The sequence below is a fragment of the Sus scrofa genome, chromosome 12 (genome assembly GCF_000003025.6).
Source record: "Sus scrofa isolate TJ Tabasco breed Duroc chromosome 12, Sscrofa11.1, whole genome shotgun sequence".
Classification (NCBI taxonomy): domain Eukaryota; kingdom Metazoa; phylum Chordata; class Mammalia; order Artiodactyla; family Suidae; genus Sus; species Sus scrofa.
The window spans coordinates 51,948,780-51,973,681 of record NC_010454.4 but is presented as its reverse complement, the minus strand read 5'-3'; the positions used below and the strand labels follow the sequence as shown (position 1 = coordinate 51,973,681).

General features: G+C 56.6%; 5 protein-coding genes across 12 annotated transcripts; 2 read left to right on the top strand and 3 right to left on the bottom strand.

The window, feature by feature from the left end:
* Window positions 14-2,888, bottom strand: SLC25A11 (solute carrier family 25 member 11). 2 transcript variants are annotated; one of them, XM_021067766.1, is made up of 8 exons: window positions 2,627-2,888; window positions 1,872-2,024; window positions 1,579-1,785; window positions 1,302-1,392; window positions 1,128-1,218; window positions 942-1,041; window positions 809-860; window positions 14-670 (listed from the first exon to the last, which is right to left on the bottom strand). In XM_021067766.1, the coding sequence occupies exons 1-8, from the start codon at window positions 2,719-2,721 to the stop codon at window positions 515-517; spliced, it is 945 nt and encodes a 314-aa protein (XP_020923425.1). In that variant the 5' UTR covers window positions 2,722-2,888; the 3' UTR covers window positions 14-514. The 2 variants fall into 2 exon arrangements, with proteins under 2 accessions (XP_020923425.1, XP_020923426.1); XM_021067767.1 differs by having other exon boundaries at window positions 2,522-2,643.
* RNF167 (ring finger protein 167) lies at window positions 2,871-7,654 on the top strand. Of its 6 annotated transcripts, none has more exons than XM_003131906.4 (10): window positions 2,871-3,184; window positions 3,322-3,825; window positions 3,908-3,988; window positions 5,185-5,310; window positions 5,422-5,509; window positions 5,700-5,790; window positions 6,017-6,122; window positions 6,264-6,357; window positions 6,999-7,079; window positions 7,158-7,654. In XM_003131906.4, the coding sequence occupies exons 2-10, from the start codon at window positions 3,742-3,744 to the stop codon at window positions 7,457-7,459; spliced, it is 1,053 nt and encodes a 350-aa protein (XP_003131954.1). In that variant the 5' UTR covers window positions 2,871-3,184; window positions 3,322-3,741; the 3' UTR covers window positions 7,460-7,654. The 6 variants fall into 6 exon arrangements, with proteins under 6 accessions (XP_003131954.1, XP_005669221.1, XP_013836719.1 ...); XM_005669164.3 differs by having other exon boundaries at window positions 2,905-3,076; XM_013981265.2 differs by having other exon boundaries at window positions 2,925-3,080.
* On the bottom strand, window positions 8,112-11,040 carry PFN1 (profilin 1). Its single transcript, NM_001244416.1, is given in 3 exon segments — window positions 8,112-8,475; window positions 9,052-9,244; window positions 10,709-11,040. Coding segments are annotated over 3 exon segments (423 nt in total). The 5' UTR covers window positions 10,841-11,040; the 3' UTR covers window positions 8,112-8,377.
* ENO3 (enolase 3) lies at window positions 13,691-19,068 on the top strand. The gene is given in 13 exon segments (NM_001044527.1): window positions 13,691-13,742; window positions 14,354-14,440; window positions 14,711-14,806; window positions 14,976-15,034; window positions 15,220-15,289; window positions 15,686-15,819; window positions 16,976-17,198; window positions 17,290-17,487; window positions 17,884-18,085; window positions 18,513-18,594; window positions 18,597-18,620; window positions 18,780-18,838; window positions 18,921-19,068. Coding segments are annotated over 12 exon segments (1,302 nt in total). The 5' UTR covers window positions 13,691-13,742; window positions 14,354-14,355; the 3' UTR covers window positions 18,991-19,068.
* Window positions 20,095-24,894, bottom strand: SPAG7 (sperm associated antigen 7). Of its 2 annotated transcripts, NM_001243921.1 has the most exon segments (7): window positions 20,095-20,512; window positions 20,649-20,805; window positions 20,884-20,973; window positions 21,375-21,459; window positions 21,561-21,649; window positions 22,077-22,144; window positions 24,677-24,769. In NM_001243921.1, coding segments are annotated over 7 exon segments (684 nt in total). In that variant the 5' UTR covers window positions 24,762-24,769; the 3' UTR covers window positions 20,095-20,402.

The following is a 24,902-nucleotide window of genomic DNA, read 5'->3' as shown; positions in this document are numbered from 1 at the left end:
ACAACTCTCCAGATTTGGGGGTGGTGTCATCAATCCAATTTATTAACCATGTCCTCAGGGAGGGGGCGGGAGGAAGGGCCGCGTCCTCCCGCTGCAGACCCTTGACCTTCCGGACAGCTTCTGGGCTCTCCGGTCCCCTCAACTCTGCCTCGGTTGCCTCACTGAGGGCGGCGGGGCAGGGGGCAGGGGCGGCACAGGTCGCCTGCTGTCCTCTGTGCCCTCAACTAATACCCAAGGGGAAGCCGGAAATCCGCGTGGAGCCTCCCAGCTCCCCCAAGGTACAGCCGGGGACAGAGATCATGACGATGGCGACAAGTTGGGCAGGGCAAGCTGGAGCAGGGGCAGGACACACCAAGGTCTTTACCGCAGAGGAGGGGACCACACGGTGGAGGGGTAATAAATAGAGGGGCCCAGGGCAGCAGAGTCTAGGCCCCCCGGGGGGGGCGCACTGACTGTAGAAGCAGCGGGCAAGTGGGAGCCCCCGGCACAGCGGCTCCGGGCCTCTGCTCCCGCCTCAGCCACTGAGGAAGAGACGCTTGTAGGCCTTGTTCATCTGCTCCAAGAAGATGAAGGTGAGGACGGTGTGGGGGCCCAGACGGGCATAGTACGGCGTAAAGCCCTTCCATAGGCTGAAGAAGCCCTCATAGCGGATGACCTTCACCAGCACATCCTAGACAGGCAGGCAGGCAGGCAGGGCGCTGGGGCTGGGACCTGGCCTCTGGGGCCCTGTCCCTCTCAGCCTGCCACCCCCACCGCCCTCCCAGGACAGCCCACCCTGCCACCCAAGCCCCAAGCCCTGCTTCCTCACCAGCCCGTTCTTGTATTCCGGCTTCCCGTCAATCGTTCGCATGTTCTGGATCCTGAAGGAGAGGACGCAGGGGCATGAGAGCCATAAAGAGGGGCCCTCCCGACCCCCTCGAGGCCCAGGTCTACGTACTCACCGGGTCTTGGCAATGTCCACAGGCATAGAGGCGGCAGTGGTGACCAGGCCACTGATCATGCTGGCACAGAAGTGGCACAGGATGTTGTCAGAGAAGTAGCCTGGGGGAGGCGGAGCAGGGGGTGGCGGTCAGCTGGGAGCTGGCTCAGGCCAGGCGGGGAGCTAAGGGTTTGGCTCTGAGTCTCACCTGAGTCCAGTAAAAACTGCTTGGACTGAGAGTAGGAGGCGAGCTGGGCGGCATTGACGACGACGGCCCGAGCCATGGTAGGGATGCAGCCCTGGGGTGGGGGTGGGGGGGTGGAGTCAGAAATGCCCAAGACCTGACCCCCACGCCCCCCAGGTCTCCAGCCCCTTCACTCACCCTCCATAGTGTGGGGACCCCTTCTTCCCGGACAATTCGAATCAAGGCGTCAAATACATTTTTGTAGCCCCGGCGCTGGTCAGGTGGAAGCCTGGCGGGAAGGCAGGAAGAGGCCAAATTCAGGAGAGACCACCCTGTCCCCACAGGAGCGAAGAAAAGGAGGCCAGAAGGCCGTGAACGGGTGAATGCTGTACTCCAGCTCTAGGATAAGAAATCAGGTCTTTCACTGGAGATTCTAGGGAACGGAGCTGGGGTCAGGCTCAAACCTGGAACTCACCGGCCATCAGCAGTCATGCGGATAAGAGCCACCTCAGCTGGCGTTCCCACAAAGGCACCAGTTGCGCCTGCAGTCATGCCAATCAGGGCCTTCAGCAGAAAGCCAGGGGGTGTACCGTCAGCCCCAGTCAGGCGCTCAAACAGCACGGTATAGATACCAAGGCGAGTGGTGGTATAGGTGGCCTGGCGAAGCAGGCCAGCTGACAGCCTGGGGAGCGAAAGGGTCAGTGCATCAAGCCAAGGTCTGGAGCTGCCAACCCACACCCTACCTCCCCCATCATCTGGCCCCAGTACCCTGTATAAATGCCCCTCAGGCCTTCCGCCCTCAGGATGCTCGTGAGGGCATGGAAGCTGGTTTTGTACTCTCGTGTCTTGGCTCCTTCTCCACTCAACTGCATCCGGTTCTTCACCAGGTCCAGGGGCTGTACAAAAACTGTTGCTCCCATCCTGGGGAAAGAAAGGGGTGGAGTCAAGTGCCAGGTGTTCCAGATCTACCAATGCCCCCTGGAACCTGGCAACAAGAGGTCACAAAGGGCAGGGTCTGCCATGTGACTGACCAAGTTTTAGGAGGCTGGCGGACATGTGTACAAGAGTCTCCACATGTACCAAGAGCAATAAGTCTGAAAAGTCCAGGGGTCCAGTAGGGGCCATGCAAGAAAAGTGCTCCATGCAGCTCCAAGGGTGTCAAGCAGGGATCCCAGGACTGCATGCAGTCGGACCCAAAGAAGAGAGGTGGGCACTTATGACCTGGGATCCCACGTTGTCCAGCAGGAGCCATGCAATGACCTGGAACCCCAAACAGCCCCTCAGAGCCAAGCAATGGGTTGGGAAACTCAGGCGGCCCGGCAGGAGCCGTGCATGCAGCCCAGAAGGGACCCTGCGATGGGTAAAAAGATCCTGGTAGCCCATCATGGATCTCGCACTACGACGGGGACCGCGCTGACCCCGTGCCGGCTCGGTTCACTCTAACAGATCCAAAGATGAGCCGGGCCTGGTTGCTTGCATCCGTCCTTTCCTCCTCCTGTCCCATCCCTGGGGCCTGAGCTTACCCGGCCAGGCCCCCAAACAGGAACTTGACCGACTTAGGGGAGGTACGGGGCTTCGCGTCCATCCCACCGGCCCCGGGACTCGCCGTCGCCGCCATCGCCACTCAATGGCCCTCGGCTCCCGGTCCCGTGCGCGCGCGGCCCCGCTCGCGCCCAAGGTGACACTGCGCGCGCAACAGGGGCGAGGGCGCGCGCGCACACCCCTCCGGCTCTCAGGTCCAGCGCTAGCTGGAAGTTGGCGCAGGCGCGAGCGCAAGGGCAGCCGGGAGTAAGGCGGAGCTGAAGGAGGAGCTTCCAGAATGGGTGCGGGAAGGGGTGTGGCTGATTTAGGAAGCCAGAGCATAGGTGCAATTTTTATCGAATTGGAGTCGCGGGAACACAGAGAAGAGGGTTTCTGAAGATCTCGCGAGATCTCGTGAGCTTAGACTAGCCCGAGTTAGGCAGTCCCTCGCGGTAGGTACGGGAAGCTCTCAGCAGGTGGGAGGGATGTGTGTGGGAGAACTCTCGCGAGACGTGAAGATACGGCGGCGGCAGTGGCGGCGGCCAGAGGGAGGCGGAGAGGTTTGTAAGCCAGCCAGTTGCAGGATCCTGGGCACTAGAGGGGAAACAACCAAGCTGTTGCCTGGGGCTTCGGTGCTCCTTTCGTCTGTACAGGCACTCCTCTCACCTCTAATCTTTTCTTTTAACCGGACTTTTAGGACCGGAAGTCCTTCGTCTGGAGCGTCCAATGCTGGAAGCGGCCTGACCTTCTTTGCCGGAAACCCTCTTACAGGGAATGGGAATACGGCCCACCTGGCCGGAAGTCCCACCTCCGTGATCTCCCCCCACCCTTCCAGAAGTTTTTCTGTCACCTGGGCTTGCTTCTGTTCCTTTCCCCCGTTTTATTCCTATACCAGAAAAGGGTATTTTTAGTGTCGCCTTCCCGGCTCCACTAAGGGGGTTGGCTATCTCACTCCCCGAGTCGGGGGTCCTTCCCCTCGTCCCCATGTAGCTGAGAAGGGGGACCTGGGGGTGGTTGGACCCCTGGGACCCTGAGGAAGGGCCAGAGAGGGCGCAGAACTCCGCTTCTGCTCCTGCTATCGGGACGCGGCCTCCTCCGCCTCTCCCCTCCCGCTGCCATGCACCCTGCGGCCTTCCCGCTTCCTGTGGTTGTGGCCACTGTGCTGTGGGGAGTGGCCCCCAGCCAGGGGCTTATTCGAGCGGTGAGTCTGAGGGGCAGATGGGGGAAGGGCGCTGAAGGGGAGAGGTTGCAGGCTAAAGGAGAGACATGGACTCTTGCCGCAGATCTCGGACCACAATGCCAGCATGGACTTTGCAGACCTCCCAGCTCTCTTTGGGGCTGCCTTGAGCCAGGAGGGACTTCAGGTGATTTTCTTCCCTTTTTCCTGTTTCCCAAAATTTTCCCTCTTGGATGATTGAAGCTGGAGGTAGAAGAGTCAAGTTAGGAACTTAGCGCAAGAGCACATCTGGCCTGGTGGAATCCAGAATCGGAGGGAGGAGACAAAGTCTACTCCTAGAACTCTGAGCCTTATGAAGGAGACTGAAAGTGGACCAAGATAAAAGGCACCAGGGGTGGTGCTTATCAGTAGGGTCTCTAGAGCCAGTTATTGGTTTTTATGACCTTGGACAAGTTAATTATCTCTCTGGGCCTTAGTTTGTTTTACTGTAAAGATGGAATAACAGTAAAAGTTACCACAGGATTATTGTGAGAATTAAATTAGGTAAGCAGCTTTGTAGTACTTCACAAAGACTGCCACATAGCAAGAACTCAGTTGGGCCATAGATACCAGTATAGTTGTTTCCAAGATGGGTAATTGGAAAGTGAAGAGGGTGTTAAAAAAACAAAATTCAACTGAGTGAATTTTAAAGCTTTTACTGGCTTGTATTCAACGACCCCATGGATTGAGCAGTATCCCACCTAGCAGACAGAAAGGATCTCTGAAGAACTATACAAAACTAAAGACTTAGGGGCAGAAGCGGGTGGGACAGGAAAGTTATGCTGGCAAAAAAGCTGACTTATTTGTGGCAAGATCACCTTTCTTTAGGAGACGGTAGGGGGACTCTCGGGCAGCTTACCTCACTAGTGCTGGATTCCATTTCTGGGGGAGGTTAAAATTATAAATTAAGCTTGGTGTTATGGGGCTCAGCACAAGTAACTCCATTTAGGGTACTTTTTTTTTTTCTTTTAAACAGAGGGGAGTATATGCTGTAGGAGCATGTACTAGAGTAGAGAATGTGAAACAGCTTGAGTGATATGAATAGGGAATTGGGTTACAATTAGAGGGAAACCGGAAGGCAAAAGAATTAACTAGGAGTGCGGGGTATAGATTTGCTCATCTGGGAAAAGGAGAGGAGTGTTGGAGGGTCTGGTAGAGAGATGTTGTTTGCTGCAATTGCATCTTCAGGAGGCTAAGAGAAGAGGTGGACTTCTGACTTGGGTGGGATGCTCAGACCCCCAGGAATGAGGACATGCAGCATGTGGGGGCCAGTGTGCTTGGTAGGACTTGTGGGAGCAGAACCTGGGGAGATAAAATCCAACTGTTGTTTGCTTCTCTTCCCAGGGCTTCCTTGTGGAGGCTCACCCAGACAATGCCTGCAGCCCCATTGCCCCACCACCCCCAGCCCCGGTCAATGGGTCAGTCTTTATTGCACTGCTTCGAAGATTCGACTGCAACTTTGACCTCAAGGTTGCTGAATGTGGAGTGGGAGATGGGAGGCTAAGGGTAAAAAAAAAAAAAAATGCATCAGGACTGGGGTAGGAAGGCCCACGATGGCTCCAATCTGCCTCATCTTCCTAGGTCCTGAATGCTCAGAAGGCTGGGTATGGTGCTGCTGTGGTTCACAACGTAAACTCCAATGAACTTCTGAACATGGTGTGGAATAGTGGTAAGGTCCGGGGATCTGGACAGCTGGGTTTTCAGTAGAGCTCAGACTGAGAGATGGTGGGAGGGTTGAAGGCTTGGGGAAAAGAAGTCAGTCCTTGTGTGGGTTGGGGCAAGAAAGCCAAAGTCCAGGGTTACCAAAGGACTCCTCTGGGAGGTTCGGTCCCCAGTGTGTAATGCCCTGATCCCTGCAGAGGAAATCCAGCAGCAGATCTGGATCCCGTCTGTGTTCATTGGGGAGAGGAGCTCCCAGTACCTGCGTGCCCTCTTTGTCTACGAGAAGGGGTAGGACTCGTCCCTCCTTCCCACTCTTCTTCAGCACTTCCATGCCAGCCTGGAGCCTAAGCCTGTGCCCCAGCCCTTCAGCCTCAGGCCCTTCATACTCTGCTTCTTGACTTTCTTCCCACCTCCTTCCCAGTCCACACTCAAGCCCTGTCCAGAGCCAGTTTCTTTGTCCCTCTTTGTTCTTTTGCCTCTCCTACCCCTCTGACACTGGTCCTTCTTTTCCCAGGGCTCGGGTGCTCCTGGTCCCAGACAATAGCTTCCCCTTGGGCTATTACCTCATCCCTTTCACAGGGATTGTGGGACTGCTGGTTTTGGCCATGGGAGCAGTGATGGTAAGTAGCTCAGGAAACGGATTGGAAGAGCTGGGGCCTTTAAAGCCAGACTGGTTCTGGACTTGCAAGATGGGAGTGGTTTGTACTGGATTTCTGGCTTTGTTCTCTTAAGACGGATCCATTCACTCCCCCTTTCACCAGATAGTTCGTTGTATCCAGCACCGGAAACGGCTCCAGCGGAATCGACTGACCAAAGAGCAACTAAAACAGATTCCTACACATGACTATCAAAAGGGTGAGCAGGGTCAGCGGCGGGGAGCAGGCCTTGCCCACAACTTACCTGGTTCTGAAGGCGTTTGAGCCAGGAGAGCAGGGGCAGATAGCAGGGTAGAGGTGTCAGCCTGAGAGGCCACCTTTCTTCTACTACATACAGTGAGGACAGAACAGGATTAGAGCAGGAGATGGAAAGCAAATGTAATTAAATGGAACAGTTAGGGAGAAAGATGGAGGACCTTGCTTGTAAGGGAAAAGGTAGAAAAAGCAGAAAAGTGGTAGGAGTGGGTAAGAGTCCGCTTGAGAGAGAAGACACAGGTAAGCAGGGGCTAGGTCTTTAACCCTGGCACCTCCAGTGCCCATATAAGGCCATAGCAGAAGCCCTGCCCCCCCACTTCCGCTCCTCCCACTCCCTATCTCTCCACCCTCACACCTCCCCCCAAAAACCCACTTCCCTTCTTACCTCTGCTTCTCTTTGCTTGTCCCTTCTAACCCCAAATTCCTCATGCTCTACCCTGCTCCATCTTAGCTTCTATTGGCTCCACAGAACCAGAGAAAATAGCTTTTGCAGGGTTTAGCTCCACCTTAGGCCTCCCAGAGTGAGTTCTCGTGGGCCCGCCTCCAGGATGGCTCAATAAAAGGACACTTTTCTTCCTCCATCAGGGGACCAGTATGATGTGTGTGCCATCTGCCTGGATGAATATGAGGATGGTGACAGGCTGAGGGTACTCCCCTGTGCTCACGGTGAGGCCCTCACTTGCTGTGCCCACACCCCCACTCCACCAGCAGGCACCAGGGGCTTCACTTCATTCCTCTTGGCAGCTTACCACAGCCGCTGTGTGGACCCCTGGCTCACTCAGACCCGGAAGACCTGCCCCATCTGCAAGCAGCCTGTTCATCGGGGTCCTGGGGACGAGGAGCAGGAAGAAGAAACCCAGGAGCAAGAGGGCGATGAGGAAGGGGAGCCAAGGGACCACCCTGCCTCTGAGCGGACCCCACTTCTGGGCTCCAGCCCCACGCTTCCCACCTCCTTTGGCTCCCTAGCCCCTGCCCCCCTTGTCTTTCCTGGGTCTTCAACAGACCCCTCACCCTCTATCTCCTCTTCAGCTGCCGTCTTGGTCTAAAGCACCCCCCCCCCCCCCCCCGCCAAATGACTTATTTGCACAGCCCCTCTTCCTTCCCAGTCTTCTATGCTGAGGACAGAAGACACTTCCACCCGGGGTTTCTCTTTACCCAACTCCATCCTTTTGAATGGGTTGGGGACACAAAGGGATGGGGTCTTCACTTACTGGTTAATAAAATTGCTACTGTGGACTAAGGAAGGGTGAGGTCATTCTCATGTGGGTGAACTTAACCTTTGGGGAAGTTGCCCTTTTCTGCCATAAGGGGGCAAAGGAGGCTAACCTGTAGTCCTGGGGGCAGCACCAGCAGGCATCTGCTGTGACTCAGAGAGGGGAGCCCCACCCACACATGAGGATGACTCAACCGCCCTGCCTTGCCCGCAGGCCTGGACCCATTCTCTAGGCTGCACGGCTCTTCCATTATCCACCAATTCGGCTAGCAGACTGACGACCTGGGGCTGGATGTGTTATTGCGGAAGGGCTGAGCCACCTGCCAGGTAGACCCTGAAGCAGATGTTTAAGCCTGGACACGACAGCAAGAAGCTTAAATTCCTAGATGTGCAGTGCCTCAACCCTAACCCCAAGCCAGAATGGAGGAGGCAGGTCATGGTGGCTGTCCTCCGTCCTGATACCCAGGCTAAAACCACACAGCACCTTGTTAGAATCTTTTTTTATTCAGAAAAAAAAAAAAAAAAAAAAAAAAAAACCCAAAAAACAAAAAAAGTTTTCCAACCACACACAGGAAAGGGTATGGGTTGGGGGAGGTGTCTGTCCATCCAGCCCTGGCCCCCAATCCACGTGGTTTTGGCAGCAATAAGGGGTGTGGGGTAATGGCCCAAAAAATAAAAATGGTGGATGTGTGTGTGTGGGAAGGAGAGGGGTGCAAAAGCAGTGGGGAGTGAAGGGGAGGGACAGACGAGGTCAGTACTGGGAACGCCGCAGGTGGGAAGCCATTTCATAACATTTCTTGTTGATCATACCACCGTGGACACCTTCTTTGCCCATCAGCAGGACTAGCGCTGGAGGAAAGAGAAAGGAGGCTAGGACCCAGGTGTCACAATCCCACTCCCGCCAGCTGTTCAGCAGCTGTCCAGCCCTGGGGGCTGTAACCCAACCTCATCTTTCCCAACCCCCCACACACAGGCAGGCTGTCAGTCACCCTGAAACAATAGGGCTTTTCAAAAGGGGAAAATCAAGCTTAAAGGCTGGAAAGGAACACAGTAAAATTTAGGGGTCAAAGGCTCGCAGACAGTTGACTCATGTGTTCAGGCTAGAAATGGCTGTGGATGAGCCTGCCACCTCCAAGTTTTAACAAAGAGCCCCAAAGACAAGAGCTCAAGTGCCGACTTAGAACTAACAGCCTACCTCCTCCAAGAAAACCAGAGAGTTTCCCAGCTAAAAAGACTCAAGGCAAGAAGGAACTTAAGAGGTAATACAGTTCAACTTCTTTCTAAGATGAGGAACTGAGACAGAACTAGAGGGACAATCCAGCGTCCCAGGCCTGATCCCTTCATACTGGGGAATCCACAAAGAAAACCCGAAAGATTAGCAGAAGGAGGTCCATTAGGGAAAGGGCAAAAAACTCAGAAACTCACTCTTGGCAGTCATGGTGACAGTGATATTGAAGGTGGGGGCTCCGCCAGTGCTCTTGGTACGAAGATCCATGGTAAATTCCCCGTCCTGCAGCAGTGAGTCCCGGATCACAGAGCATTTCTGGCCCCCAAGCGTTAGCCCATTCACGAAAAAACTTGACCGGTCTTTGCCAACCAGGACACCAACCTCAGCTGGCTGGAAGGGGAACCAAGCACCATCAAGTTAGTCAGTACCCCAAGGTTCCCACCTTCTCCAAGGACCCACCTGCCTTCCATTTCTTCAGGAAGCTAACCCCCCTGGGAGGGGTGTATGTTATGTGCTTTGTACACACCAGTGAAATTTGAGCAACTCAGGACTGTCGGAAGTTCGTGCACAAAAAGATCATGATCCTCAAACTTAGGAGAATGGTAACAGAAAGGGACGACATATTCCCCTGGAGACTTAGATGTCATTTCTTGGGAAAGCAAACCCAGGAAATAAAGGGGGCCAAAAAGGAGTGAGGAGAGTGGAGTGGAATGGACTGGAGAGCCTTTGGATGCTCAGAAGTCTCCTTCAGGAAAAGCAGAAGCGAAGAGGGGAAGGGAGGGGGCGGGCGAAGCAGGAGAAGCAACTTTGCCCTTATTTGGTCAAAGGTTCTACAGGAGTTGTTAGGGGCCCGGACGCCTGGGTCTCTAAGTAACCTTGAGTTCAGGTCCAGGTATCTGTGCTCTAAGAGGAGGAAGCAAGATGTCTGGGGGCATTCCGGGAAAGTTGAAAAACTTTTGGAGGGGGCCTGGGGCTAGACCCAGCAAGCCAGCTCTCGGGTCTTGATACCCCAGGGAAACTCTCTCCCCTCCCCCTTACACCCCAAATCCCCACATCCGGTCCCCTCCCGCCCGGAAATCCCCTTCCCCCCCTTTCGAACTTCCGCTCCCCCTCCCCACTTCCGGGCAGTGTGGACTGGGGAGGTGGTGAGGGGACAGCAGAAGTCATCCCTTACTCCTTCACTGATAATTCAGTCCTAGAACTTCTCACAAAGTTCCCCTGCTCCAGGCCCCGCCGGATGGCGGGAAGGGAGGGCGAGGGGACTTCCGGGATCGGTCTCACAGGAATGTTGAGTCTAACGTGCCGACTGCGGGGGGGCGGAGGGCGTGAGGCGGCCTAGCCCTCTCTAACGGAGCTGGGAGGGGCAGGGAGCGCAGAGGACGGGCATGGGACCTTGGCCACGCGAGCCGGGCTCCCACCGCATAAGGAGGAACAATGGTGGAGGGGGCGCGAGCAGGCGGGCGGAAGTGGAGCTCAGGGTCCAGGGGTCCCCGAGTCCCTTCTCAATCACAATCCCGGGTTGAAACTGCAGCGTGTGCCCGCCCCGCCCTGGAGGAGACGGAAGTGGGCCGCCGCACCGGGCGGCGCGCCCCTCCCCGCCCTGTGCCCCGGATGTAACGCCCCGTCTCGGAGAGCGGGGCCGGCGGGCTGGCCGGGCGCCGCCGCCCGGGACGTACGACTCGGGGGGCCCCGGGACGGACCGGCTCACGTGCAGCCACCATTCGCGCCACTTCCAGGGCCAGGAGCGACCACGGCTTTTCGCTGCGCTCTCCAGAGCGTGCCCGCCCCCACCCAAGTCCCTCCCTCAGGGTCCAAGCCCGGCCAGTTCCCCAGACCCCGCAGGCCTCGCAGTACCGTGATGTTGACGAAGGTTTTCCCGGGGACGGCGGCCCAGACGGAGGGCGAGTCCTTATAGCCCACGATGGCCGCGTCCTGACAGGTCCCGTCCGCCATGAGGTTGTCGATGTAGGCGTTCCACCCGGCCATGGCGCTGCTACTGGGGCTGCTCTCGGGGCTACTGCTGGGGCCGCGGGTTGGGCTCGGGCTGCCTCGGACTGGCGGGCGGGGGAAGGCAGAGAGCTTGGGGCACGCGCTGCCGTCCGGACCGCGGCTCTGCTAGCTGTGCAGCAGCCCTCGCACCGCCACTTCCTGCTCCTCCCCACCCCCCTAGATTTTTATTTGCAAAGGGCGGTGGGGGCGGGGCCTACTCCTCATCCCCTCCCTCCTCCTTCTCGCCTGCCCAGATACCGAACTTTGCAAATGCAATTTAAAAAATCCCTCCCCCTATTGCAAAATTTGCCGAGTTCGATGGGAACCGACGCTGAAAGGATGGGAGGCGGGGGGGTTAGAGTTGGGGCTCGCGCCAATTTGCATAGAATATTAGACTTTGGTGTAGGGAAAGAGAGTGAGCCAGAGGGAGGAAGGAAAGTGAACGGAGAAAGAACTAGCGAGCTGCAAATTTAGCAGATTAAGAGGGTTCGGGGAACTCAGGGTTAAACGGAACGACTCCCCCTTCCCCCACCTCTGCTGTGGGGTTGCGGGGGGAGGAACGGCAGGCGGCGGCAGCGCGTGCGCCCGCGCCTGCGCCGGGGCAGAGAGCGAGAGCGCGTGGGGCGGTTAGGGCCGGCCGCCGGCTTCGCGGGCGCGCGCCGGGGCGCGCCGGGCCGGGCCGAATTGGACCCCCAGCGAAGGAAGGCGGGCCGGGGACGTGTCTGCTGCTGGGCGGAAGGGGCGGGGGTGAGGCGCGCACGTTACCGCTTCTGCACTCTTGATTTTATTTATTCAAGAAATAAAGGCAGTAAAGGGAAATTTGACAAAATACCCCGACCATTTTCCAAGTTGAAGGCGCCCACCGGGGACACTTCTGTCCTCAGCATCTGCACGGCGGCATAAGTTGCACTCGCTGGAGCCCACCCGACTCCACGGGGATTATCCCTCGCGCTGGATCAGCTCCAGCCTTAGGCCTCACTCCATGACTGTGCCCCGGTCAGCAGTTTGGGTCGCCGTCCGTCCCCCTTACCCTGTCTCTGCAGAGGTCACTGAGCCTCGGCGCCCGCGGGGCGCGGCGGGCGGGCCTATTTTTCAAGGCGGAAGAATACTAGGGTTTCAACATGCAACTTTTTCAAGAAGAGGAAAGTCCCTTCTACCCTGGCCCCCTGGGCCTTTTTCCTCTTCTTTTTTCAGTAAAACTTATGCTAAGAAATTGTGTGCGAAGAGTTCGTTCGCCGCCCGCTGGGAAGCGGGTGGGGTTAGGACCCGGCTTAGGTGAACCAGCCCCGGCTGGCCGCCGGGTCCGCTGAGGGGCTTGGCCGCTTCCGGTCCCTCGGGGGAGGGGCGCCTCCCGGGCGTGAAGGGGCTTCGTACCTTCCCCGTCCCCCCCAGAGGGGTGCGGTGCTCCCGAGGCCGCTGCGAACCCTAAAGGCACCCGCCGCCCCCCGAGCCTGGTTCCTCGACAGCCGCCGTGGCTGAGTCACTGGCCGGCCCGGGCGGGGCCGCACGCGGGCACGTGGCGGCGCTCCCCGCCCGCCGTCTCCTGACCTCTGGCCTGCCGCACCCCCTACCCCAGGGTGGAAATCTCCCGAGAGGGAGCGGCCAGAGATAAGGGGGGGGTGAGATGGAAGACGGGAGTAGGGATCCTGGGGTGGGGGCTGGGAGACCGACCCCGCAGGGCAGGCGGGGTGGGGAGGAGAGCTCGGGAAAGGGCCGGGGGTGAGTCACCAGGCGCTGGCCGCTCCGGCGCCTGCGGGAAGGACCTCCGAATCAGGGGCGACGAGCCGAGGCGCCGGTGACCCTCGCCCTTTGGCTGGCCAGCCTGCTGGCCCAAGCCCCAGCGTGCCCTCCGCTCCCGGCTGGGTTTGCAGCCCAAGTCGGCACAGACTTCACTCCCGCCCAACACGCCCAGGCGGAGAAATTCACCAAATTCCGAGACGCGTTTTCCCGCAGGGCTGTTAGCAGACCACCCAACTGCCCCCCCCCACCCGCCACGGCGGTCAGACGCTCAGAAAGGGCCACACTCCTGTTCATTTTTTTTCACTTTGCTTGAACACCATTCATTGATAGACTGGGATCGCGACCTGAAGCGCCCGCCGTCGGTGGGGAAAGGGCTCCTGACTGGCAGTCTCCACGCGGGGCGATAAGTGCTGTCCCAGCGCTATCAGTAGGGCGCTGCGCCAACTCCGAGGACTGGTCTAAATTCGTCTGCCGGTCCCCTCCCCCACCCCCCTTGCCGGCCGAGAGAGGGTAGGATGGGGTGGGGCCGAGAGAGGCCGCTATGAGGACCTTAAGAGGTGAGACCCTCACGCCTACGGAGTGGGGTGTTCAGTTTTAGAGCTCAGAGCTTGCCGAGAACCCCCTGCCCCTTTCCCTACTGAGGACAGAGGCAGCCCCCCACGCTCTCCGCCTGACAAGTGAGCTGGGCACAAGTGAGTGGATGTCACTCCTGCAGCCCCTCTTCCAGGCCCCCTCCCCAGCCCTTCAGGGCTCAGGTTACCCCTGGCCTTTCCTAAAGGGCACCAGCTCCTCTTTAACCTTTGCAAAAGAGGAATCTAATCCTGGGGAGGGGAGAGACCCCCCGATTCTGAAGCCCCTCCTCTGTTTCTCCCCAGGAGTGGAATTAAAAATAAGGATTTTATTGGGAAGCAGAGAGAAAGGAGGGGTTAGTCACTGACCTTTGGGGAAGGGGGCAGTTGCCCAGGGCCAAAGGCTTTTGCTTTAGGCTGTAGTGGGCACTTGGCTGCCAGCCCGGCTGGAGGAGGAGGATGGAGAGGGGGAGAGGCGGGGCTGGCTGGGGTACAGGGTGCCTCGGGGATAAATGCCCAGCCTGAGAGGGGGTGAGCTGACACTGTCCCAGCTGCCACCTCTACTCCGGAGCCCAGCGAAGACATCCCAGGTCTGATGACTCTTCCAGCCTCAGGGGGTGGGGGGGGGCGGTAAAGGGTGAAAGTGGTGCTGGCCGTGAAGGCGGAAATGTCACCTTTTTATTTCCTCCTGGGACTGGGGGTGCTTGAGGGGTTGGAGCAAGCAGGACGGAGGTACTCAAGGATAGGAAAATGAACTGTGAAGAGAGGCAGGCAGAAAAGGGTAGTTAGAGTTGGAGTGGGGGGAATTTGGGGTCCCTGAGGATATTAAGAAGGCTGGGGAGCAGTCAAATGAGAACCAGAAAAGCAGGAGAGGCTTTGAGGGCTAGGAAGCCATGGAGGAGGGAGTGTTTGAACAGAAGGTGGCGGGAGGAGGCATAAGTGCACCGTTGTGAGAGTGGGGTTCAGAAAGTGGTGGACTCAAAGAGAGGCCCCTGGATTCTTAAGATGGGGGGGTGGAATAGGAGCTGTTCTGAGTGGGGGAGGGGGCTGCGCCTGCCACTTTGGTCTGTGACCTTTTTGTGGGATATTTTTAGCTCCAGCACCTGCCTTCTTGGGGTGGGGAAGACTCTTAAAGGGCAAGGGATTTCGGGTTCCTTAAGGGATCAACTGTCCACACTCCCTCAAACCTCTTGCCCTGCAGCCATGGCCATGCAGAAAATCTTTGCCCGCGAAATCCTGGACTCCAGGGGCAACCCCACAGTGGAGGTGGACCTGCACACGGCCAAGGGTAACTGACACAGGCCCATTGAATTGGCTTGCCTGGGAAGACCCCCAACTCCATCTGCCTTTGCCCCCCAGATCCATGCCACATCCACTCCTTTCTCTGGGATCCACTTCCCCAGACTTCTGCCCAGGCCTTCCTTGTCCAGGCTGGCTCCCCAGCAGGCAGCAGCAGGAGTGTCTCTGCACTGCCTCCTGTCCCTGAGCTCAGAGAGGAGATGTCGGCTTTTAGGGGCAGATGGGACTCTCTGTGAAATTCCACTTCCTCCCACCCCAGGCCGATTCCGAGCTGCTGTGCCCAGCGGGGCTTCCACGGGTATCTATGAAGCTCTAGAACTGAGAGATGGAGACAAATCTCGCTACCTGGGCAAAGGTGAGAAAAGAGCAAGCCTTGAGGAGCCCTACATGGGGGTGGCTTCCAGACGTGGCATGCCATGTCTGCATAGGGAAGAGGACGGGGACCCAAGGTGCTTGTGGAGCTGGGGCCACAGGAAGAGACCTCATTGGCTAGAGGATCTGAACCCCTCCTTCGGCCTCTCTAGGGGTCCTGAAGGCTGTGGAACACATCAACAAGACTCTGGGCCCCGCGCTGCTGGAAAAGGCAAGTGGAGGATCCCCCACCGCTTCACCTCCCACCCATACCCCTGCTGCCTCGGCGCAAGCAGCTCAGGCTTGGCGGGCCATCCCATCTGCCCCAAATACCTGCACTTCTCTTTCCCCCGGCACCTGCCCTGACTGCCCAGAAATCTAACCTCTGCTCTCCCCTCCTGCAACCTGCCCTTCCAGAAACTAAGTGTGGTGGATCAAGAAAAAGTGGACAAATTTATGATCGAGCTGGATGGGACAGAAAATAAGTGTGAGTGAAAGGCTAGGGACAAGAGAGGGGATGGGCTGCGGGAGCCGGGGCAGGGGGTGGGGGGGGAGACCTCGAGCTGAGGTCTGGTTAGGATTATTAACGTAGCCCACATTTTGGGGCACACCGTAACTGGCTGGATTTGTATTCATCCCACAGGCATTTCCTGATGCCTGCCCTCTGCCAGGCCTGGGCCGGGCTATGGACGCAGACATGAGGCTGGGGTGGGGGCTCTCAGACCACCTCAGGCTGCGGGGGGAGAGATCTGTGAACAAACTCAGCGCCCAGGGGTGTGGAGTTCTTGGTTCTTCCTGGGGTGACCGGAGGGGACGTTCTAGGAATGACAGCAAACCCTGCAGGAGGAGCTCTCACACTTTCCTTTGCACTTGCTTCCTCCAGCCAAGTTTGGGGCCAATGCCATCCTGGGCGTGTCCCTGGCTGTGTGCAAGGCCGGAGCAGCCGAGAAGGGGGTCCCACTCTACCGTCACATTGCAGATCTCGCCGGCAACCCAGACCTGGTCCTCCCCGTCCCTGTGAGTGCAGCTGCACCGCCTCATCCCACAGTGACCCCGCCCCCTGAGGAGGGCAAAGGAGCCCCTGGAAAGTCCACCTTCCAGACCCAGCTCCAAAGAAATGGTTTCCTGAAATGGAAGCTCTCCTGCTGCGGTCCAGCCCTCCCTCTTTCCCACAATCCAAACCGTCCTTTCCCTCTCTGCTTCTTTGCCTTGATGTAACCCGGTTCCTTCACATTCCAATCTCAGGCTTAGTAACTCCTGTTTCTCACTCTGCCCCCAGATCAGATCGAGAGCTTCCTTATGGCAAGGACCTTGGCATTTTATCTTTAATTTTTTTGTTTTGTTTTGTTTTGTCTTTTTAGGGCCACACCTGTGGCATATGGAAGTTCCCAGGATAGGGGTCAAATCAGAGCTTCGGCTCCCAGCCTACAGCACAGCCACAGCAACGCCAGATCCAAGCTCCATCTGCGACCTATACCAGCAATGCCGGATCCTTAACCCACTGAATGAAGCTGGGGATCAAACCCGCATCCTCATGGATACCAGTCGGGTTCGTTACCGCTGAGCCACTTTGGGAACTCCTTGGCATTCTATTTTTGTATCTTTAATCTTTATTAAACCAGACTTGATCTTTGTGGAAACCTTTTGAATTTAACCGCAGTAATAATGTTACCATTTGTTGTTACTTACTAGGCAGATAGTAATAGCCTGGGTTTCTGGAGACAAGCTGCTGGGTTTGAATCCTGGATTTGTCCCTTTACTAGTTGAGTGATTTTAGGCAAGTTTATTTAACCTCTCTATGCCTCAATTTCCACATCTGCAAAGTAGAGGATAATAAATTAACCACTAGTAATAGCGTGGTTTTGAGAATGAAATGAGCCACTAAAACACATGGAAAGGCTTAGTAAGCGCCATGGCAGTGTTAGCTGCTACACCAGGCCCATGCTAAGAACTTTACATTCAATTTTTCTAATTTTCTACATAAGATCCTGTGGGTAAGCAGGTGGTATCCCCATTTTATAGAAATGAGGAAAAAGGCTCTGAGGAGTAAAATTATTCACCCTAGACCACGCAGTAAGTAGGGGAACCCAGAGTCCACCTCCCCCGCCCCCCATCCCTTCTCCATCCCTCGCCCCTGGCCCAGGTCTGAGCACCGTCTGTCTCCCCTTCTCAGGCCTTCAATGTGATCAATGGGGGTTCCCATGCGGGAAATAAGCTGGCCATGCAGGAGTTCATGATCCTGCCTGTGGGAGCCAGCTCCTTCAGGGAAGCCATGCGCATCGGCGCCGAGGTCTACCACCACCTCAAGGGGGTCATCAAGGGCAAATACGGGAAGGACGCCACCAATGTGGGAGATGAGGGCGGCTTTGCACCCAACATCCTGGAGAACAATGAAGGTCAGTGTGAGCACTTGGAGGGGCAGAACTCCCGGGCCCCCACAGGGATGGCGTGCACTCGAGCCTCAGGTCCTCTCTTGCCCCCTCCCAGCCCTGGAGCTGCTGAAGACGGCCATCCAGGCAGCTGGTTACCCCGACAAGGTGGTGATCGGCATGGATGTGGCGGCATCTGAGTTCTACCGCAACGGGAAGTATGATCTCGACTTCAAGTCACCTGACGACCCCTCCCGGCACATCACCGGGGAGAAGCTGGGGGAGCTGTACAAGAGTTTCATCAAGAACTATCCTGGTGAGCCCTTGGGGGGGCCATTGCCCCTGCTCACGCTCCAGCCGCTGCCAACACACTAGCTTTGGGGCCTCCACTGCCACCGGTGTGGTCCTTCCAATCCTTAGCTCCACTGCAATCCCCACCCAAACTCTCTGCCCTGGTGATCCTCCATGTGGCCCTTCTGACCTTTCTTTTTTTCTTTTTTGGCCACCTTGCAGCATATGGAGTTCCCAGGCCAGGGGTTACATCTGAGCTGCAGTTGTGACTTAAGCCACAGCTGCAGTAATGCTGGATCCTTAACCCACCATGCTGGGGATCGAACCTGCATCCCAGTGCTCCCAAGACACTACTGATCCCATTGCGCCACGGCAGGAACCCCCATCTGACTTTTAACCTGACTCTGCCCCTTCCCACCAGTGGTCTCCATTGAGGACCCTTTTGACCAGGATGACTGGAAGACCTGGACCTCCTTCCTCTCGGGGGTCAACATCCAGATCGTGGGGGATGACCTCACAGTCACCAACCCTAAGAGGATTGCCCAGGCAGTTGAGAAGAAGGCCTGCAACTGCCTGCTGCTGAAGGTCAACCAGATCGGCTCTGTGACTGAATCTATCCAGGCGTGAGTGCCTCCCGGCCCGGGGCTGCACCATGGCCTCCCTCCAGCCCAGCTCCCCCCACTCCAGCTCCAGTCTCGTCCACTAACTCCAGGGACTTGCCCTCAGCTCCTGCCCACCCCCCCGCCTCTCCTGCCCTCAAAGCCTTGACTGACTCCTGACCTAACCCCAAGAGCTTTGCCACTGTCACCCTGCCATGGCTTACCCCCAGCCCACGCCATGCCATCCCTGTCTCCCAGATTCTGCTTCATCCCACCAGTGGCTCAGGAGCCCAAATTCAAAATCAAGACTCTCCCTTTCTCTCCCACTTCTCAAAGAACTTCGTCATTATCATTATCCTTCCCCAAAACAGAAGGGAGAAGCCCCACCCAGCCCCTGGCTTCCCCACTGACGAGGGCCCGCTAGGCCTCATCAAGTGTCCTCTCCCCCCAGCTGCAAACTGGCTCAGTCTAACGGCTGGGGGGTGATGGTGAGCCACCGCTCCGGGGAGACGGAGGACACGTTCATCGCCGACCTGTGGTGGGGCTTTGCACGGGACAGGTACGCGGCCCCCTCTGCTGAGGGTCTGACTGAGCTTTCTTGGGGGCCCTAGCCTCCTGCCCTGGAGCGGAATGCCACCCCAGGCTGCTCCCTCAGGGCCAGGCCCAGGAGCTCCTCTCTAGGCTCATGCAACCCTTGGAATTCCTTTTCCCTCCTCAGATCAAGACCGGTGCCCCCTGCCGCTCAGAGCGTCTGGCCAAATACAACCAGCTCATGAGGTACAGTGGGTGCCGTGGGCCTGGGCGTAAGGAGCTGAGGGCTCTTGGGGTGGAATAAATCAGCTCTGACTTTGCTTTCCAGGATTGAGGAGGCTCTTGGGGACAAGGCTGTCTTCGCTGGACGCAAGTTCCGTAACCCAAAGGCCAAGTGAGAAGGTGGAAGCCCCTGGAGCCCGCAGGGCAGATCTGGGCCTTCAAGCCCTTCCCCCGAAATAAACACTGGTGCCAACCAAGGCAGTGGCCTGCTCATTTGTGGGAGGGAGGAGATGCTGGTCCCCGGGCCGGATGAGCCAGGAGGTGGAGAGGGAGGGGCAAGAGGGGAGAACGGATGCGTAACCTGCTGGGACAAGGAGGAAGGGAGGGACCAGCTGGAGTGGAAGCCAGGCTAGATCCAGAACCACACAGCTCACATTTTGGAAGGAGGCTGTCGTATGCGAAATGAAGCTGAAGGGGAACTGACAGACACAGAAGAGGCCCCAGGAGAAGGGGAGCAGGGTGGGGGCCCAAGGTCTTACATCATCTGAGGGGGAAGCTGGATCAGCTCCGCTGCTGAGCTGAAGTACGTGGTCTGCAGAGGGCACTGTGGTGTGGAAGTCTGAGCGCTCGTCCTCACAGAGTTGAAGTGCTTGGTGAGGATGAGAGTGACAGGCAGAGCAGCTACTATTTCCACGGTGCTCCGAGGATGTGGAACTGGTCTAAATATCTGACATATACTAACCTGTGCAATCTTTCTACCAGTCCTATCAGAGAGTTACCATTAGTATCCCCATTTTATGGGTAAGGAAACTGAGGCCCAAGGTAATAGTAAATGGCAGAGCCAGGCCATTTGGCTGTAGTGGCTGTGCTCTTAAAATACTACCCCTTGGGAGTTCCCTTCGTGGCTCAGCGGTTAACAAACCCAGCTAGGATCCATGAGGATGTGGGCTCAATCCCTGGCCTCGCTCAGTGGGTTAAGGATCTGATGCTGCCATGAGCTGTGGCGTAGGTCGCAGACACGGCTTGGATCCTGTGTTGCTGTGGCTGTGGTGTAGGCTGGCAGCTGCAGCTCCAATTCGACCTCTAGCCTGGGAACTTCCATATGCTGTGGATGTGGCCCTAAAGAGCAAAAAATAAAATACTATCCCTTATCAGTCTCTACAAAAGTGCCAATATTTGGCCACCTTTGGCTCACAAAAATAATTTTATACTATTCAACCTGTAATTGTTTCTCTTCCTCTCCAGGACCCATGTTTCCCTGTCCAAACAAACTAAGCCACTGGGTCAAACAGTGTTTATTGAATGTAAAGTAACCCCAGCCCCATGGGGAAGAAAATTCCAAGGAGAATGGAGAATAATACAGATTAAATACCCACCTGTGCATTCACACTCTTTTACACACACACACACACACACACACACACACACACACACACACACACACACACAACCTCCAACAGTAACAAATCAAACACCTGCTTCTCCCAGCCTGAGTGACAGCTGTCAGGAGGTGGGGCTCCAGGATGGGTTCTAATAGCAGCAGCCTCTTCCCTCCCTGCCCCTGCCCTGCCCCAGGGAGCTGGGGTGCCTAGGAGGTAGGTGGCAACTCTTCCCCGCTCTGCCGCAGACGCTTCTTGGCCCGGATCTCATTCATGGCCTCTTCAATGGAGCGTGTATCCCTCTTGTTGGCCACAGGCACTGGGGGCAGAGGGGAGGGTGGGAGGGCCTAGGAGCTCTGCACCTCCACCTCCCTTGCCCTACCCCATCCCGTGCTCCTCTCCCCTGCCTGCTCCACCGCCCCCTGCCCACCGCCAAGCCCCCACTGGGGCCTCACCACAGCCATAGGTCTTGTTGGCCTGCAGCATGTGGGCCGCATCCTTGGCTGCCCCCTTGCCAATGAGGTGGCTGTACTTGTCCTTATAATCACTGGCGGGGCTCACTACCACAGGTCCCTGCTGTGCTGCCTCCTCCTCCTGCCGCTGGGCCAGCTCCTAGGGGTGCAGAGGTGGGGCTCTGGAGCTTCCAGGTGGAGGGCTGCAGGGCCCCAGGCACTGCCAGGTATGACTCACCTTCAGCCTCCGTTTCTCCTCGGCCTTCTGGGGGTCCCACTCCTCACCACGACGGTAGGAATCCAGCTCTTCATCTGAGGGTGCAAACTCCTAGGAGAGAAGGGGATGAGGAGGTCAAGTTTCCACATACCCATTTTTTTTGTTTTTTTGTTTTTGTCTTTTTGCCTTTTCTAGGGCCACACCCACACACGGAGGTTCCCAGGCTAGGGGTCAAATTGGAGCTGTAGCCGCTGACCTACGCCACAGTCACAGCAACATGGGACGCGAGCTGCGTCTGCGACCTACACCACAGCTCATGGCAACGCCAGATCCTTAACCCACTGAGCAAGGCCAAGGATTGAACCCACAACCTCATGGTTCCTAGTTGGATTCGTTACCCACTGAACCACGACAGGAACTCCCCACATACACGTTTTATCTCTTTCCTCTTTCCCAGGGAGCATACAGGCTGGAAAGGAGACAGGAGAGAGAGGGGAACTCAGGTGTTTCACCTTTTTGAAGATCATGACATAGCGACACTCATCGTCTTCCCCGAAGGAGAAGGAGGTCAGACCAGCCACTTCTACTACATCGTGTCTGGGAAGGGAAGGCAGAGGGGAAAGAGTGGGTAGAGCTGCCGGCCCTTTCGTACCACCCTGGCCACCCGCTTCCTGCCTCCCAAGCCCAGAGACACTCACAGTATGCTCCTCTCTATCTTGTTCATCGGCTGAAACTTTTTCTTGATCTGCCCACTGTCTTGGATGAAATCTGACACCTCTTTCTCCATCTTGGTACAGGGAAAAGGGAAGAAGACACAAGACGATGGCTCCACCCCAATCCCCCTCTCCCCGCCTCTGCCTCCCACCCCTTTCCCAGCCCTCCGTGCCCCTGGCTTCCAGGCTTCACCTCTCTCAAGACATTTTCCAAAAAAACTAAGTCCTGGAGTTCCTGCTGAGGCGCAATGGGATCGGCAGCATCTCTGTAGCACCAGGACGCAGGTTTGATCCCTGGCCAGGCACAGTGGGTTAAAGGATCCAGCGTTGCCACAGATGTGGCTCAGATCTGATCCCTCACCCAGGAACTCCATATGCCACTGGGCAGCCAAAAAGGAAAACAACAAACAAACAAACAAAAGCTAAGTCCTCAGCCTTCCAATTCTAACTTTTTGGAAGTCCTTCCTGAAGCCTGCCTTTCATCTCTCCGGTTGTTCTCACCCTTTTACGAAACTCCACTTTCTGCTGTTTCTCTTGCTCCTGCAGTTTCTTCAGGCGGGCTGCCTGCTCTGGGGGTGAGAAAGGGCAGCATGAGGCCAGGGGTGGAAGTATGAGTGGGGAGAGTTTTTAAGGCTTCAAAAGGGAGCGCAGGCGTGTCCACTGGGAGGTGTCAAGGCTGGAAAAATAGGACTACTGTTTATTTGCCAAGCATTTATTGATGTTTACCTTATACCTGGCCCTGTACTAGGCCCTGGAGTACAAAGAGGACTAAGACATAAATTTTCCCTTTAGGAGCTCACAGTTTAGTGGGAGTAACAAATAGAATGATGCTCAATTCCATTTCCCAAACCCAGCGGGGAAACCAACTAGCAAACATTTATTTGATGCCTACGACATAAAAAGAACTCTAAGGCATCTGAGGAGGTAATGAGAACAGACCAAGCCCTGGCCTCAAAGAGTTTATCATCTCATTGTCTACACAGGAAAGGGGAAATTATTTAACTTCCTATATTTTGTAACACCCCCTCTTCTTACTTCCCCAGCGAGATGTAGCTGAAATGGCCAGTCTGACACTCTTCTCCTTTGGGAGTGTCCTTGGGTGAGGTGAGCTGTAAGAGGAACTTCCTACCCTTGGGTCTCACTGTCCCCTCTCCTCTCTTCTGCCATTTCAAGTTCTTTATATCCTTAAGGGCCACTTCTTCCACGGGACTGGAATCCCTTCAGCTGCACTGAACCTCTTCCCATTTTCCTAATCACGCCATGCTTTTGCATATGTGGTCCCCACTGCTTGACATGCTCTTCTTCCTCCTACAAACTTTGAGATCCACCATGAGTCAGAGTTACTCACTTCTTCCTTTTGGGGCCCAACCACAGTTGGTTCAAACACCCACTACACATGTGCAGAAAACGAACGGAGTGTAACTTCTGCCTCCCCTACCCCACTATGAGCTCCTTGAAGCCCAGGATCCTGTTCACCTCCTATCCAGTTCCTCTCTGTGGCCCCGGGGCCTGGCAGCTCAGAAGCTCTCTTCCCTTGAAGCTCAAGGCTCTGCCCATCGGTGCACCCCATCTTGGCCACTGACTGTTCTCTGACTGCTCTGTGAGTCTCCTCTCTGCATGTGAGGAGGTGGCATAAGATCATGGTTAAGAACATAGGCTTCAAAGTCACACCTGGGCTTGAAACCCGCCACTTAGTAACCATATAACCACAGGCAAGTGACTAAACTCTGAACTCCCTAGTCTGTTAGGCTTCCTAGTCTGCTAACGGCCGCTGGTGAACCCATCTAGACAGTCATGGTGAGCATTAAAAAATTCCACTTCCTATGTCCCAGGGCTCCCTTCTTCCTCAGAGCTTTCAAATCTCTGCCTTGAGCACTGTGCTCCCCTCTCACTTACCGAATTACCCATTCTTCATCATCTCAGCTCACTGCAGACTAGGTTAGGACCCTACTTGTAGCCCCTCTCATAACAATTATTTTTCCTTCAGGACATTGATAAAGCTGGTTTTTAAACTCCCGTGTGAGCATTTCATGTGGGCTCCTGGAGGGTACCCCTGGGCCCGAGTAACCACTCAGGACAGCAACTATGGATGATATAGTTCGATATTAGGCAGCACTTGAGACTTCGAAGGCAACCTAGCCTGCCCTGGCCCCACCTCGGACGGGTGGAGAGCCGGTGCCCGGGACATGGTCAAGGCTGGTGTCCTCCCCAAGGCAGTCATTCTGCCAGATTCATTCACACGTCTCAGAGCAGCAACCCAAAGAGAGGGCAGCCCCTCCCCGCGGGCCGCGCCCTGCGCTGGGAGCCCAAGTTGACAGGCCAGCAGGGAAGTTACTCGGAGAACACAGGCGGGGAGACTACCGCCAATCGGACCGGGCAGGGGCATTCTCATCCCTCCAATCAACATTCACTCCCCCCCCCGGGGGGGGGGTTCTGGCATTTAAGGGTGTAGATGAAGAAGGTTGGTTGGAGGAGCGGCAGAAGGGAGCGGGTTAAATCAAGAAGGCGGGGCAGAAAGGCGCCAAAAGGACTCAGCAACCAATTAGAGGTGCTGAGGGTGGGGTGGACTAGAGGAAGGTCGAACGAAACGTGATAGGTAGACGTTTAAGTTGAGGTGACCAATAAGGGTGAAAGGCTTGCGGATGGACGTGTCCGGGGCCCAATCGGAATAGGGACAGGGGTTGCCGGGACTCGAGCACCGAGAGGCGGGAAAGGCAGAGCGGTGGAACACGCCCCCCGCTCCGGTCCGAAGGCGGGAAGAGGAGCCGCCGCAGAACACCAAGGGGTTGGGTGGGGTTGGAGGCAGCCTACCAATCACAGCACGCCACCCGCGGACAGGCGGGCTCGTCGACGAATTAAAAAGAAGGACTGCGGAAGGCCAGGGTAGGGAGAGGAGAGAGGGCTGGCGCTGGGCTTCAGGTAGCCAATCAAGGTCCGCTAAGAACAGCGGGCGGGCCGGTAGCCCTTTTAGGGACTCCGGGGGTCTCTGAAGGGGACCGTGAGAGGTCTTTCAAGGTTGAGGAGGCGGGGTCGTCAAAGTGGAAGGAGTGAGGTCCTGTGAACCGGGCGAAAAAAGGCGGTTGTGAATTTGGGATCCTCACCTCGGGCCTTGCGCCGAGTCTCCTGGTCACCGAGGCTTGGTGGCTTCTCCATGGAGCTCAGGATGGAGCCCAGTAGGTCCGCCATCTTGGGAGTGACTGAGAGGGGGCGGTGCGTCTTAAAGGGAAGGGCAAAATGCCTTTAAGGCCGGAAACACGTCGGAGGCGGAAAACCACGCGCCCGCCCCGCCCAGCTCCCGTGCGGCGCTGACGCCAGCTGGGGCGCCCG